Source organism: Monodelphis domestica, chromosome 3 (genome assembly GCF_027887165.1).
Source record: "Monodelphis domestica isolate mMonDom1 chromosome 3, mMonDom1.pri, whole genome shotgun sequence".
In the NCBI taxonomy this organism is placed as follows: Eukaryota; Metazoa; Chordata; class Mammalia; order Didelphimorphia; family Didelphidae; genus Monodelphis; species Monodelphis domestica.
This window is the reverse complement of record NC_077229.1, coordinates 477,155,312-477,168,892: the sequence shown is the minus strand read 5'-3', so window position 1 is coordinate 477,168,892 and position 13,581 is coordinate 477,155,312. Positions and strand designations below refer to the sequence as shown.

Sequence of the window (13,581 nt, the reverse complement as noted above, 5' to 3'; positions counted from 1 at the left end):
TTGCCAAGATGATTTTTACCCCTCTCCTTTAAAATCCTTATCTTCTGTCTTAGAATTGATATTAAGAACTGGTTCCAAGGAAGAAGAGGCTAGGGATTGGGATTAAGTGATGTGCCCAAGGTCACATAGCTAGGAAGTGTCTGAGGCCATATTTAAACCTAGGCGGTCTAGTCTCTAGGATCTATCCACTGAGGCATCAGTAGATTCCCCCAAGATGATTTTCCTTAAACACAGATCTTACTGTGTGACTCGATTACCCAAGTCAACTCCATTGGTTTCAAATTGCCTGTATGATTGAATTAAAAACTCCTCTGGTTAGCTGTTAAAGTCCTATATAACCTGCCCTGCTAGCATCCTACTTTTCCAACCTTACTAAATATTATTTTCCCACCTGCACAGTCCAACCAGCCTTCTCTTCTGTACTCCACCTCCAGCCTCCTCCCTTGAAAATACTTTCTCCTTGCCTATTCCTCATAGTATCTCTTTTCTTCAAGATATAGTTTAAACACCATCTTCTTCATGAAGCCTCTCTCAATTCTACCTAACTACTAGTACCTCCCCAACCACTTTAAGTGTGTCTATACCTATACATATATAGATACACCTTTTAATATATAGTATACCTATGTATCTTCTAAATATATGTTTTGGATTTTATATATATGTATTATGTGTATTTTACATATATATCGATGTGTATTTTATATATAGTTTGTGTGTATATATACAGTATATATATATACATGTACATCCTTGTCTTTTCCATTAGGATTTAAGCTCTTTGCATTTAGATATTGAGATTGTTTGCATTTGTATCCCTAGTCCCTAGCACATTGCCTAGAACAGTTGGCACTTCATAAATACTTGCTAATTAACTGATTAATAAAACTTATTTTCAGTTCTTTGCAGCTAGTCATGTAAAAGGCAAAACTGTACTTTTATTTCTGTTTAACACTTTAAAATATTTTAAATTCTGTATGAGAGAAAGTGAGGGTAGTACCTATGATTTCATTGGAATTTCCTTTGAGGAAACCTTCTACCAGTACAAATCAGCACCTTCCTTACAATCTTATAGCCTTTGAGAATAGCCTTGAGCAAAAAATTTAAGTGACTTGCCTTAGTACAGGTATGTGTCAGAGATGTGACTTGAACCCAGGTCTTCCTGATTCCAGTGTAGGCTTTCTACCCTGCCCCCCACCCCCAGCAATGTTCCACATTACTTCTGATGGTATAAAGTTGAAGAACAATTTAGGGACATTAATAAGTCCATAACATTTCATTTATCTTATAATTGAAACATTTGGCAAAACAAGTTTCCTTAGATTTACAATTTATTGTCTTATCTGGCTTGTAGATATAAGATAAGTATGTAAGTCAAGTCATAGTTGTTTGAGGAATTTCTATAATGGTGCTCATTCTCAAGACTTACTAGGCTTATCATGACCAAGGACTTTTAGATATAGCAAATGTACTACAGTATTCTGTCTCTTCCTGTTACATTTTTTATGTCATTTAAGAACCATAGTCCAGGATTGCATATGAGTCTAGAATCAGAATTTAAAACAATACATTTGAAGCTATTTTAAGTTGTTCTCTCATCAATGTACTTTCTGTTGTAGCTGTTCAGGAAAGAACTTTTATTCTGGCATACTTGGATCTGTGTGCAAGGTACTTTTGTTAGTTGTGAAATTTTTACTTTTTCAGTGAAAATTGATGATATAATTCCATTAAATGTCTTCCATTACAGTAGACTATTCCTTAGTACTAGAATTATATTTAGGAACAGAAATGTGCTTCTTGGGGCTTTTTTTCCCCCTATGTCAAAGTGTTTTAACTACACTAGAGAAAAATTGAAATGATTATATAAAAGTCATCCTTTTTTAGAATCAAAATACCAAAATGATGATGAAAAGGTCCTTTTCTCCAACTTTCTTATTCCTTTACTGAAACATTCTGAAAAGATAACTGCCTTTTTACAAATATCTAGGCAGAGCATTCTGTTGGCTTAAAATCCTAAAATTCATATATTCAGCAAGTATATTTTGAGTAACTGCTGTGTGTTCTAAGGACAATATATTAAATAACCAGAGAAATGGAAGACACAGTACCTGCCTTCTAGGAGCTTATATTAACACTAGAGTCAAGTCACCCATCTTGGAAGAAATTGCAAAACCATAATAATGAACGGTAATAGTAGCTGACAATCTTTTACCACTTTAGGATTTATAAAACATTTTACATGTATTATATAATTTGATTCTCACCATCATACTGAGTAGTTAAGTATTATCAGTGTTATTTCCCTTTTACATAATAGGAAACTAATGCTAAATAAAGAATAGTAAAGTGACTTCTTAGGCAAATAACTAGCAAATGTTAAAAGAAAGATTCCTAAGTCTTTTTTGACTCTGGAGTCCTGGCCTTTTTCCACTTCACCAAGTTGCCCCTCAGGTGCTTAGCATAACATTATATAGTTAAGTGTCCTGGAACTGGAAGCCAGGGAGCAATCAGCCTGAAGTGAGGATAGTCTGGGAAATCTTAGAAGGATAAAGACTAAGTTGATCTGTGAGAGAACTGAGTGATAAATCTGGATTGACAAGGAGGATTCAGGAACTTCTAGTAAAGGGGAACACCCTGGGCCAAAAAAAGCAAAGGGGTAAAAAATCACTTCACCTTTCTGAGACCCTTTCCAGCTCTAAAATATATGATCCTGGGAACCTAGTTCTTCAATATAATCCTTCATTATTTTTTATTTTAATTTTTAAAACCCTTACCTTCCATCTTAGAATCAATATTGCATATTGGTTCTAAGGTAGAATTGCAGTAAGGGGTAGACAATGGAGGTTAAGTGATTTGCCCAGGGTCACATAGCTAGGAAGTATCAGAGGCCAGATTTGAACCCAGGACCTCCTGTCTCTGGGATTGGCTCTCAATCCACTGAACCACCCAGTTGTCCCCATAATCCTTCATTTTGCCCCGTTGGTAATATGTAGGAGACACCATCATCACCTCACATCTGGATTACTGCAGCAGAAATCCAAATGATCCACAATTTCTTCCAATATCCAATGTATCTTCTGAAAGCACTCCTCTGTTCAAAAACCTGTAATAATTCCCCATTTTATACTTCATTTAATTCAAACTCTTTTACCCAGTTTTAAAGCTTTCCATAATTTCGCCTTCATTCAAACCTATCAGTTTATTGTCCATTATTTCCCAAGTCAAAGCTGTTTTTACCTGGTAGACATAATCAGTTTCCCTTGCAGACATCATTCTTATTCTTGACTCTATGACTTTGTTGTCACTGTCCTCCAATATCCAACTCAATTCTTTCTTCTTTCATGTAGCTTATAACCTGCCCCAGCTACTCTGTCCTACTTGCTCTGTTCTTTTCCCTTTCAGAATTGTTATTTTTATAATTGCTACAAAGTTTAATATGTTATTGTTTTATATTATAAACTACTCAAGGTCAGGGAATCATGTCTTTTATTTGTATGTCTTTCATAAGTACTTGGTATGGTGTTGCGTCCAAGTATTGATATATTATTGTTTGATATAGGGATTGAGAGGGAAGAGTAAAAATAAGTCTTAAGTTCTGAATCTTAGTTGTCATCGGTAGAAATAGAGAAAAACTCCTCTTTTGATGGGAGGTTGGGAAGAAAGAAAATAAATTTTTGACATTTCATATCAAGAATCATTGATATATTTTTACAGGGATAACTTCTAGGCTTTTATAGGTACAGGATTAGAGGGGGGAAGAGAATAAGAATGGACATTTAGATTTTGGAGGAGGGAGTCAGCTAAAGGTAAGTAGCTAAAACTATAAGCTTCCTAAGAGAACAAATGTAGAATGACAAAAAGACAAGATGGCCAAAGACAATTAAGGGCTGGAGAAAGAAGAGGCAGAAACAGAAGAAAAGCCACATAAGGATATAGGACCAAACAGCAAGAGACAAGATAGTTCCAAAAAGGAAGTTATGTCTATTAGTGTCAAGAATACCCAATAACATGAGTTAGTGACCTAAGGTTTGCAAAGCACTTTACATTATTTCATCTGATCCTCACAATATTGTGATGTAAATGCTATGATTATCATTCTCATTTTACAGATGAAGAAATCAAGACTGTGACTTGAGACTAATGATTTGCCTAGAGTCAAACAACTTAAGTGTCAGAGGCAGAATTTTATCTTAAGTCTCCCTGACTTCCAAATGCAGTGCTCTGTGCACCAGGCCTAGCTACCGTTGTAGATTATAAATAATAATTTCTACTTGGGAGATTAACAATATGAGAAAGGAGGAGGTCATTGGGTGATCCTGCAAAGTAATTCTAATGGAATGATGAAAGTCAGAGGCAGGCAGGGGTAGACCACCTCAGTTCTGGCAGTTTAACTGTCAAAAGACAGTATGATAAATTGGATGGATGACCGAAAGTTAGTGTTTTCAAGCCCATAGCACCCAAACTAAAAAATGAATTTGGTTTTGGGAGAAGTTAGGTGGCATAGTGTAAAGAAGACCAGACCTGAAGTTGGGATGACCAGGGTTCAAATTTGGCTTTGGACACTTCCTACCCATGTGATCCTGGGCAAGTCACTTAGCTCCATTTACCTAACCCTTGCCCTTCTGTCTTAGAATTGTTACCAAGACAGAAAGTAAGGGTTTTAATTTTAAAATAAGAAGTTCAGTTTTTGTTGATAAACCTAAAAGTAGTTGTTATGTTAATATTTTTAAAAAATTTTATTTTGGGGTTATTTTCAAACCTCAGATACATGCTAGCTGTCTTATCCTATGCTAGTCGCTACCCTCTGTTTGCCTCAATTTCCTTATTTATCAAATAAGGATAATAACAACACCTTCCTTTTAAAGTGGTTGTGAGTATCAAATGAGATAATAGTTGTAAAGTGCTTAGTCTAATGCCTGGCACAGAGTAAAGACTGCATGTTAGCTGTCATCATTATGATAATTACTATTGTAGTGCCTAGTCATGGAATATATATTCCAAGAAACTTTTTTGTCATTTTTGTGAATTATAGATCGGTGACTGTTTTCCTTAGATTTTTTATAGAAAGATAATATCCCTTTGAAACATGTACTTCTAATTTATTGTCTATTTAAATGACTGTCACTCCCATGTTACTAAAACCTCAGTTTGAAAACATTTTTTTGTGAACTGTAAATCAAACTATCCAATAATTGTTAATGAAGAACAACATAGAAGTACTTGTGAGTGCTTGTGTGTGTGTGTGTGTGTGTTTTTAATCTGGAATCAGAGTGAATACTATAGCAAGAAATTGTGTTTAATGTTTTCAGGTTGTGTTACAAAATTATTATTCTACACTGAGTATGAGGTACAGATTTACTTCATGGAATAGAGATACTCAAATCAAACAACACTGATTGGGTACTACCAACTTAGTACTTAAATTTTTGTTGAATGGATATATGCTGCTGGATACTAACTACAACACAAATTCCTGACCTTAAGTTTACAGCCTGATTTGGGGGTATGGGGAGATACAAAAAAAGAGGAAGGAAATTTAACTTTTCTAAACTAAATTTTTGGAAGATGTATCCTCCTGTCCTCTGCCAAAAATTGGTTCCAAGATACATCATTTGTAAAAAATGAGACAAATCTTTCCAAATCATATATATTTAAATGGAAATTTACTTTTTGATCAGATATTCAGCTCAAATTTTAAAAGTTTCAAACACTGAAAGTATTGTCCCAGAAAATGTGCTTATTTGAAAGTAGATCCTTGGGAAGAGGGAGATCTATATACCCCATGTTACCTGGTCCTCAGTTCATTGCTAATAAAATGGAAATAGAGGTGGTTAGTCTTCTTCTGAATCTTCTGAAACATTTTAATTACTGCATTTTACCAGCCAGCTATATTTCTCTATTTCTTTTGGTTTCTTTTTTTAACACAGTCTTAAAAAATTTGAGAAACTAAGCAAGAAAATATATTCTTATGACATAATATTGTATGCAAATTGACAAATTAAGTCAGAATGGGGAGAAAATCTAAAAGATAGAAACATTTTTTGATTTTATAATTCAAACATTGCTATATTTTTATCATGTCATCTTAATCTCAGAGTTGTTAGAAGTTAGATATAATAACAAAGATTTTTTTTGTGAAACATATCCTTACCAAATTTGCAAAAAAATTAAAGTTTTTAAGAAGTTATTACTGTTATTGTAACACAATGTTAAGCTGATTGATATGGGGTTTTTTTTGCCTTTTTTTTAATAGAATTTAACTCCTTCCAGACCTTCAATTCAGTTTCAAGGACTCCAAGGGGTGAGTATTCTTTTAATGTCAAAATTTTGCAGGAAAGTGGCTTTTTAAAAATAGTTCACCTATTATGTTTAAATTTCTAATCTGTTTTTTTTTTCATCTGTTCCTCTTACAATCAATGATAACTAAGGGTACTAGCATCCTTTGCTCATGGTTTGGTTTGATGAGCACCATGGTTAGTTCATCCTTTGTGAATTTAAAGTAAATAAGTAGATATATGTAAATAAACCACAAATTACTAAAATAAATTATTATAATAAAAGCAATATATGAATTACTTCTTCTTAACTCTATAGACTTTATAGACTATATAACTGATCAGAGTCCAGCTCCATTTGATTCTGCTCTAAGGAGTTAACAACAATTATAAGGAAAACCTAGATATTAATATTTTTAAATAGGAAAAAATTATTATTAAATATTTGGAAGAACTTTTTAATAGTTGGAGATGTATAAAATGGAACTGGTTTCCTTTTTAAGTAATATGATCTGTCACTGGAGTTTATTCAAGCAGAGGTTGCCTGACCAACTACTTTTTTAAGAATGTTAGGGAAGGTTTTCTTAAAGTGAGAGAGTTGGTTTAGGTCACAAGGTTCTATGATTCTGTGCTTTAGTCTAAGGAATTAAAAACAATTGGAAGCAATTTATGGATCCCTAATTACCATCAGTATTGAGTGGAATGTGGCAAAATTTCACAATTCATTTAAGGTGTATAAATGTAATGTATAGATAGAAAATTAAGAGTTTCTTGTACACATAGAAGTAGGAGATCTAAAGAATATAGCAAAGCTTCCTGTGTCTAGTTTATTGCTCCATTTAGGGATGAAAATAATAGCAAAAGCTCTAGATATGGGATATTAATTACAGATAAATCTATAAAATTGATGACCTATATATAAACATTAAAGAAATAAAATATAAACATTACTACTTTGATGGAAGATAAGATAGGTTCATTCTCTGTATGTCCTTCACATGAATTAAAATCCCCTCCCTCACATACATGTCTTAAGCAATGGTTGTATTATATGTTTTTTTTAAAAATATATACATTTCTGGAAGTTGATTTTCTTGCCAAACAGGAAAGGAAATTGAGGGAGAAATTTTATGATTGGTGATATTGGTATATATTCTTTGTTACCTTTTTTTTAAGCTTTGTCAAAGGGAATGTGCCTTCATTTTTTTTAAAGTAAAAAAGCTCTGTATACCTTTTTTTTTTATTTTAATAATTACAGAGAGGGACAAAGGAATATTCTGTACAAACCAGGTTTTAAGAAATAAAAGGGGACAGCTGGGTGGCTCAGTGAATTGAGAACCAGGCCTATAGACGGGAGGTCCTAGGTTCAAATTTGGGCCTCAGACACTTCCCAGCTGTGTGACCCTGGGCAAGTCACTTGACCCCCATTGCCTAGCTCTAACCACTCTTCTGCCTTGGAGCCAATATACAGTGTTGACTCCAAGACGCAAGGTAAGGGTTTTATTTAAAAAAAGAAAGAAAGAAAGAAGAAAAGCCTTTTCTTCCCTCCAAATCTGAGCTAAAGGAAATTTTTATATTCCTCTTTAGTAGAAATCTTCATATATGTCAGGGTTGAGCCTTATGATGACATCCCTTTGACATTTCTATAACTGACAACCCTACTAATTTGATGTAAGATGAAACAGCTTTATAGGTTGAATTTTGTTCTGGAAGAGGCATTGTTATAGCTAGGCCCCACTGTATAGTTGTTTAAAAAGTTCAAGGAATGTCGGTTTACTTATGATCAAAGGGTTTAAAGCTTGCAAAGGCCCTGAGACATAGTCCAACTCCCTCATTTTACAGATGTAGCACCCAAAGGATGTGTCAAAGACCATCTGAGCTAGAATTCAAGCCTCAGTTCTTGGCTATGAATCTGGGGCTCTATTATCTTTCATTGGCTCAGAAGAATTTCTTTTTAATATGTGAATTTTTGTGGCCTCCTTTAGACATGTACAGGAAATCCTTCACATTTTAGGAGATATGATTCTAGGCTCTCTGACGAGGTGGGAGGAGAATAAGGCGAGGCAGGGCCTAATCTGCTTGCCCCTCTTTGCTGAATATGACTATATCTCTGCCTTTTTTGTCCTTTTCCTCCTTTTCTCTCTCCACCCAGTCGGGGAGGAGACCAAATTGGTCAGGGAGATACCAAGACTAGAGTCACCCCAGCTAGCCTGCCCCAAGGAGATGGGGGAAGGCTGAGGTTTGCATCCTTCCAAATGAGCCCTCAGTTTAGTTTAAGCACTGCGAAGGAGATGACTTTCTGTCCAACCTGGGGCAGAATGACAGAGTTCATCTTTGGAATAGTTCCAGCTACCTTTCAGAACTTTTGTCCCTCAGTGTGAAGACTGGACATGGGGTGGGGTTGGGGGTGAGGATAAGGAAGACAGACAAACAGGGGGATCTTAGTGTTGGCCTTGCACACATCTTCCTCTCTCCTGATTGCCCCCCTCCCCCCCCCACACACACACATTAACAAGTCCACAGGCAACAAGGTGAATTCAGGATTGTTTAGTAACAGTAAGTGGGAGGGCAGTTCCCAAACCTCCCCCTCCCCCCATTTCATCAGTTTAGGGAATTCCTTATGTGAAAACATTCATCACTAATGAAGAATTACAATTTATTTGTTACTTTTAACCTCAGCTTGCCACTGAGAAGCTAAATAATTCACTCAAGGACTCAGATATTTGGGGTTAGGAACAGCCCTTGAACTCAGTATTTCTTGACCATATATAAGGCTGACTACTCTGCTATGCTATATAGATGAGACTTAAAAATCTGGTAATTTCCATAAATTTGTATTTCCTTCCTATGTTTTTCTTGTGAGGAGCCCTTTCAGTACAGTGGTTGAGACATTTCCTTGAAGGGATTCATTCAACAATTTTATTTAACAATGTTACATTTCTTAGGTGTTAGCCTTGGTTTTTAAGTCTACATTAATTGTCCTGCCTGTTTAGTTTATTGGCCTATTCAAAGATGAATTGAAATGTTGTTAAAATTCCTATGGTGTCTTAAAACTGAGTCCTTACATCTTCTGATTTACCTGCTAAGACCTCTGCTGAATTCTTCTCAGTTATGCTTTTCCCTGTTATTTATCATGCTTTAGGTGACCAGCATTTTCCATTTTATATGCATGAACCTTCAGTTTAACTTTTTTTTTTTAATCCCTCACCTTTGGTCCTAGAATCAACAATGTGTATTGGTTCCAAGATAGAAGAATGGTAAGAGCTAAGCAAGGGGGGTGGGGGGCTAAATGACTTACTCAGGGTCACACAGCTAAGAAGTGTCAAATATGACCCCAGGTCAGGCCTAGCTTGCAATTCACTGAGCTACCTAGCTTCCCCCAATATATTATTTATAACTCAAGTATTTCACTTTTGTGTCTGAGTATATTCTTGTTTAAATTTTCCTCTAAATATATACAACCTGGAATGTTAGGCAAGTTATTTATTTGGCAATTCTGAATAACTTCATTTGCACTCTTTTATACTATCATTCTTGTGTACAATGTGTGAATAGGTTTTAATATCCTGTCTTTTTAAAGAGCACACATAATTGAATTGTCCTATTTATAAAGCACCAAGAACTAGGATGAGAAGTAGGAAAATGTTCCAGTGAGAATAGGGAATTCTGTTTTCTAAAACTGATAAGTGTCAGAAACTCTTTATAAAATCCCTTGAAAAAGACCCTTATTCACAATGTGTTTAACTGAACAAATCATCTTTGTGGTTCTCAAACCTATGCCCAAGATGCTCAAAGTTTTATAGTGACTATTAAGTTTCTTTTTGTAAATAAATTTTATTGAACAGTAAAGACAGTTGTTTTTTGCTAGAACTCTATTTGAACTATTGTATTGGCATGCTAAAATTATTTATTAGGAAGGACTGCACTGGTAAAATGCCAACCCTCTTAACTTCATGTTCATTTCCCTATAAACTTAAGTTCAGAACACAATTCCTTTAGATACCAAAAATTATATTACATGGACAGTTTCAACAATTTGTATTCTAGAGGTACTTTAAAAAAATAAATCTATTTTCCTGATCTTTGGGTGTAAGAATGAATAATATAGTCCATCAATAAGTTTTGATTAAGTGCCAAAAGTATATACTAGGCATTGTATTAGACTACAAATAGAAGGAATGAAATAATCCCTACCTGCAAAGAACTTACATTCTAATGGGAAAGACAAAAAGTAATATAATGTATGCAGTATACATTTTACATTATACATACATGATGTATATTTAAAATATACATGTCATATAGTATTCATATAAATGTATGTCTAAAATATATACAGCATAAATATAAAGTTAATAAGTAGCATGTATATAGCTATATACACATATACACAGAGTAGTTTGGAAGAGGTAGTAGTAGCATTTAGAGAGGTAAGTAAAAAAGGATTTCATGCAGAAGTTAGTTGACATTTAATCTGTGGCTTATGGGAACCTACTTATGAGGGTTAGATAAGACAAGAGTAAGTACATTTGAGGCATGAGGCATGACAACCAGTGCATAGGCATAGAGTCAGGGAGGTGGAATAAAACATGAGGAACAGAGAGAAAGTCAGTTTGATTGAATCACAGTGTGGGAGAAAAAGTTATGTCAATAAAGGCTGGAAGTATAGATTAGAGTCAGGTTGCATAGGCTTTGAAAACAGAGGAGTTTTTATTTGATCCAAGAGATGATAGGAAGCCACTTAAGTTGATTGAATAGAAGAGTTATTTGGTCTATGTAGAAGGTAACTTTCTTTGGCAGCATTGTGTAGGATAGACTAGAATAATGAGAGAATTGAGTCACACACTACTTTGGGTACACCCTTTTTAATTCTTTTCCTGTCTTTTTGAACATGATTATCATGGCACTGTGCAAGAGAGAACCAAATGTTTTGTAAAATTTTGTGTCTTGTTGCCTTTGGCTACACAGGGAGACCACCTTTGCCAGTTCCTTTATTTGCTTCTCTGTGTGCCATTCTTTTATTTAGCTGCAATTTCTGTCTGTCTTCTGATTAGTAAGAATGTTCAAAATTGATACAATTCTGTTTCTGTTTAATTCCACATTTATAATGTGTTGTAGCCTACACATATCCACCATGAGCCTGCCTCTCTGATGCCCTTTGGGCAGTGATCTAAGGATCTTTTTTTTTGGAGTCTGGTATTCTATGTCTTGTAGTTACACTACATCACTAGAAGAACATTGGTTTTAAAAATATGGGCCTTTGTTTCAGGGTGAAACAACGGGGAGCTTAAGAAACTTAAAGCCTCACAGAGACCATTCAAGCTGCTTTCATATTCCATTCACTTCTGGGGCCCATATCATTGTCCATTTTTTAGTGTTTGTACAACATTAGATAAACTCTCAGGATTCTATACAACTACACATAAAATAGTCTGAACAATAGATTTTCCTTATCCATTTGTATTTTCCTTTGTGAAATAGTTAGGCCCAAACTATTTTGGGTTTGAATTATTATGGATCTCTTTTAGAACACTGCCAGATTCTAGCAACCAAAATGATAATATATAAAAGTTTACAAGAATATCTAGAACATCTCACAGTCCATAGGGAATCTCTCTTTGAGTTGGACTCTGCAGGAGTTCTCTTCCCTTGACCATGGCAAACTCTTTGACAAGCCAACATTATTCTCATTTACACTTTGCTTGATTTTGATGACCAGGTGTCTTCGTTTTAAGGGAATCTTATATAATTTTGACTTACATGGGTAATACCTTGTTGATGGAAAACTTTAAGTTAACACTTAGCTATACTGAATCAATGGGTTTTTCTCCCCCCCCCCCTTCTTATAATCAGTAAATAGAGAGATCAGATTTACTAGCTCTTATGTCCTTAGGCAAATAACTTAATCTCTATTTTCCTCAGTCTCCTCAACTATCACATGGGAACAATAAAAGTACCTACCCTCCAGGGCTGTTGTGAGGGTCAGATGGGATAATAATTGTGAAGTGCTTAGCATAATGCCTAGCACAGGTGGGTTGTATAAATGCTAGTTATTAGTAGTAGCAATAATAGTAGTATTTTATGTTCATCTTGTGCATCTTCCATTTTAAAAAATATAATATTTGTGACTTATTACCAGGAGGTTTCCATGTAGTTTGCAAACCCAATTAATTTTCCAATGTGTTTTTGCCTTTCTTACTTGTACTTATATATGCATTACAGGCACCCATTATCAAAGTATATTTAGATTTAATTTGGAGGGCCAATGACATTAGCTGCAGTTAGTCATCTTTTTGCATATGCCTATCCTGGGATTGTAAAGACATGTCCAAATGTCCCATGTATTTTACAACTTGTTGCCTTTGGTTGCACAATAAAACCACCTTTGCCAGTTTCTTTATTTGCCTCTGTAAAAAGAATCTGTACCCCATCCATCTTTTCATTTAGCTGCAATTTCCTTCTGTCTTCTAATTTCATTTATAGCAAGGATGTCAATATTGATGCAGTTCATTTTCTCTAGTATATCTACTAGGACATTGGATAAATAAATCTTTCATTTGGAGTCTCAATCAGTCAGTCAATCAGGTAGCATTTAGTAAGTGACTGATAGCCTGTTCTGTGCCAGGTTCTGGACTAGGCTTTAAAACAACAACAACAAAACAAAAGCATTGCCTACTTTCAAAAAACTTATACTCCAATGGGAAAGATAACATGTAAATAACTATGTACAAACAGGAAATACATTTGATAATTTGGGAGTTCCCTCAGAAGGAAGGCACTAAGATTAAGGAGGAATGGGAAAAGCTTTTTACAGAAGAAGGTAGAATTTTAGCTGAGATTGAGAGAGCCAGAGAATCTTGGAGATGGCAGCGAAGACAGAGAGCTTTGCAGGCATGGAAGGCAGCCAGCAAAAATGACCAGAATTGGTAAATGGAATGCCACGTGTGAGAGGAACAGCAAGGAGGTCAGTGTCCTTGTATCACTAAATACGTGAATGAGGAGTTAGGTGTAAGATTAGAAAGGTAGGGAGGTTATGAAGGGATTTATCGACTATGTGGAAGATTTTGTAATTGATTGTGGAGGTGATAGGGAACCACCGGAGTTTAATGAATGGCCAGACCTGCACACTTTAGGAAGATCCATTTGACAATTGCGTGGAGCATGGATTATAGTGTGGAGAGATTCGAGGCTGGGAAACCCATAGTCAAATTTATAGATAGCCCAAAAGCTATATGACTGTTAGCACCCTTGCCACCACCTTACAGATGCATATGAATGAAGGCCACTTTGTACTATTCATTTTATG

General features: G+C 35.1%; 1 protein-coding gene across 2 annotated transcripts in view; it reads left to right on the top strand.

The window, feature by feature from the left end:
* The window catches only part of ELL2 (elongation factor for RNA polymerase II 2), a 105,488-nt gene that overhangs the window by 15,234 nt on the left and 76,673 nt on the right, over positions 1 to 13,581 (top strand). Inside the window, exon 2 of one of the 2 annotated variants that reach the window (XM_056824678.1) lies at positions 6,254 to 6,301. The exons of the other annotated variant lie outside the window; for it this stretch is intronic. Within the exon in view, the coding sequence (XP_056680656.1) occupies positions 6,254 to 6,301 (48 nt within the window). The remainder of the gene's footprint in view (positions 1 to 6,253; positions 6,302 to 13,581) is intronic. 2 annotated transcript variants of the gene reach the window in all.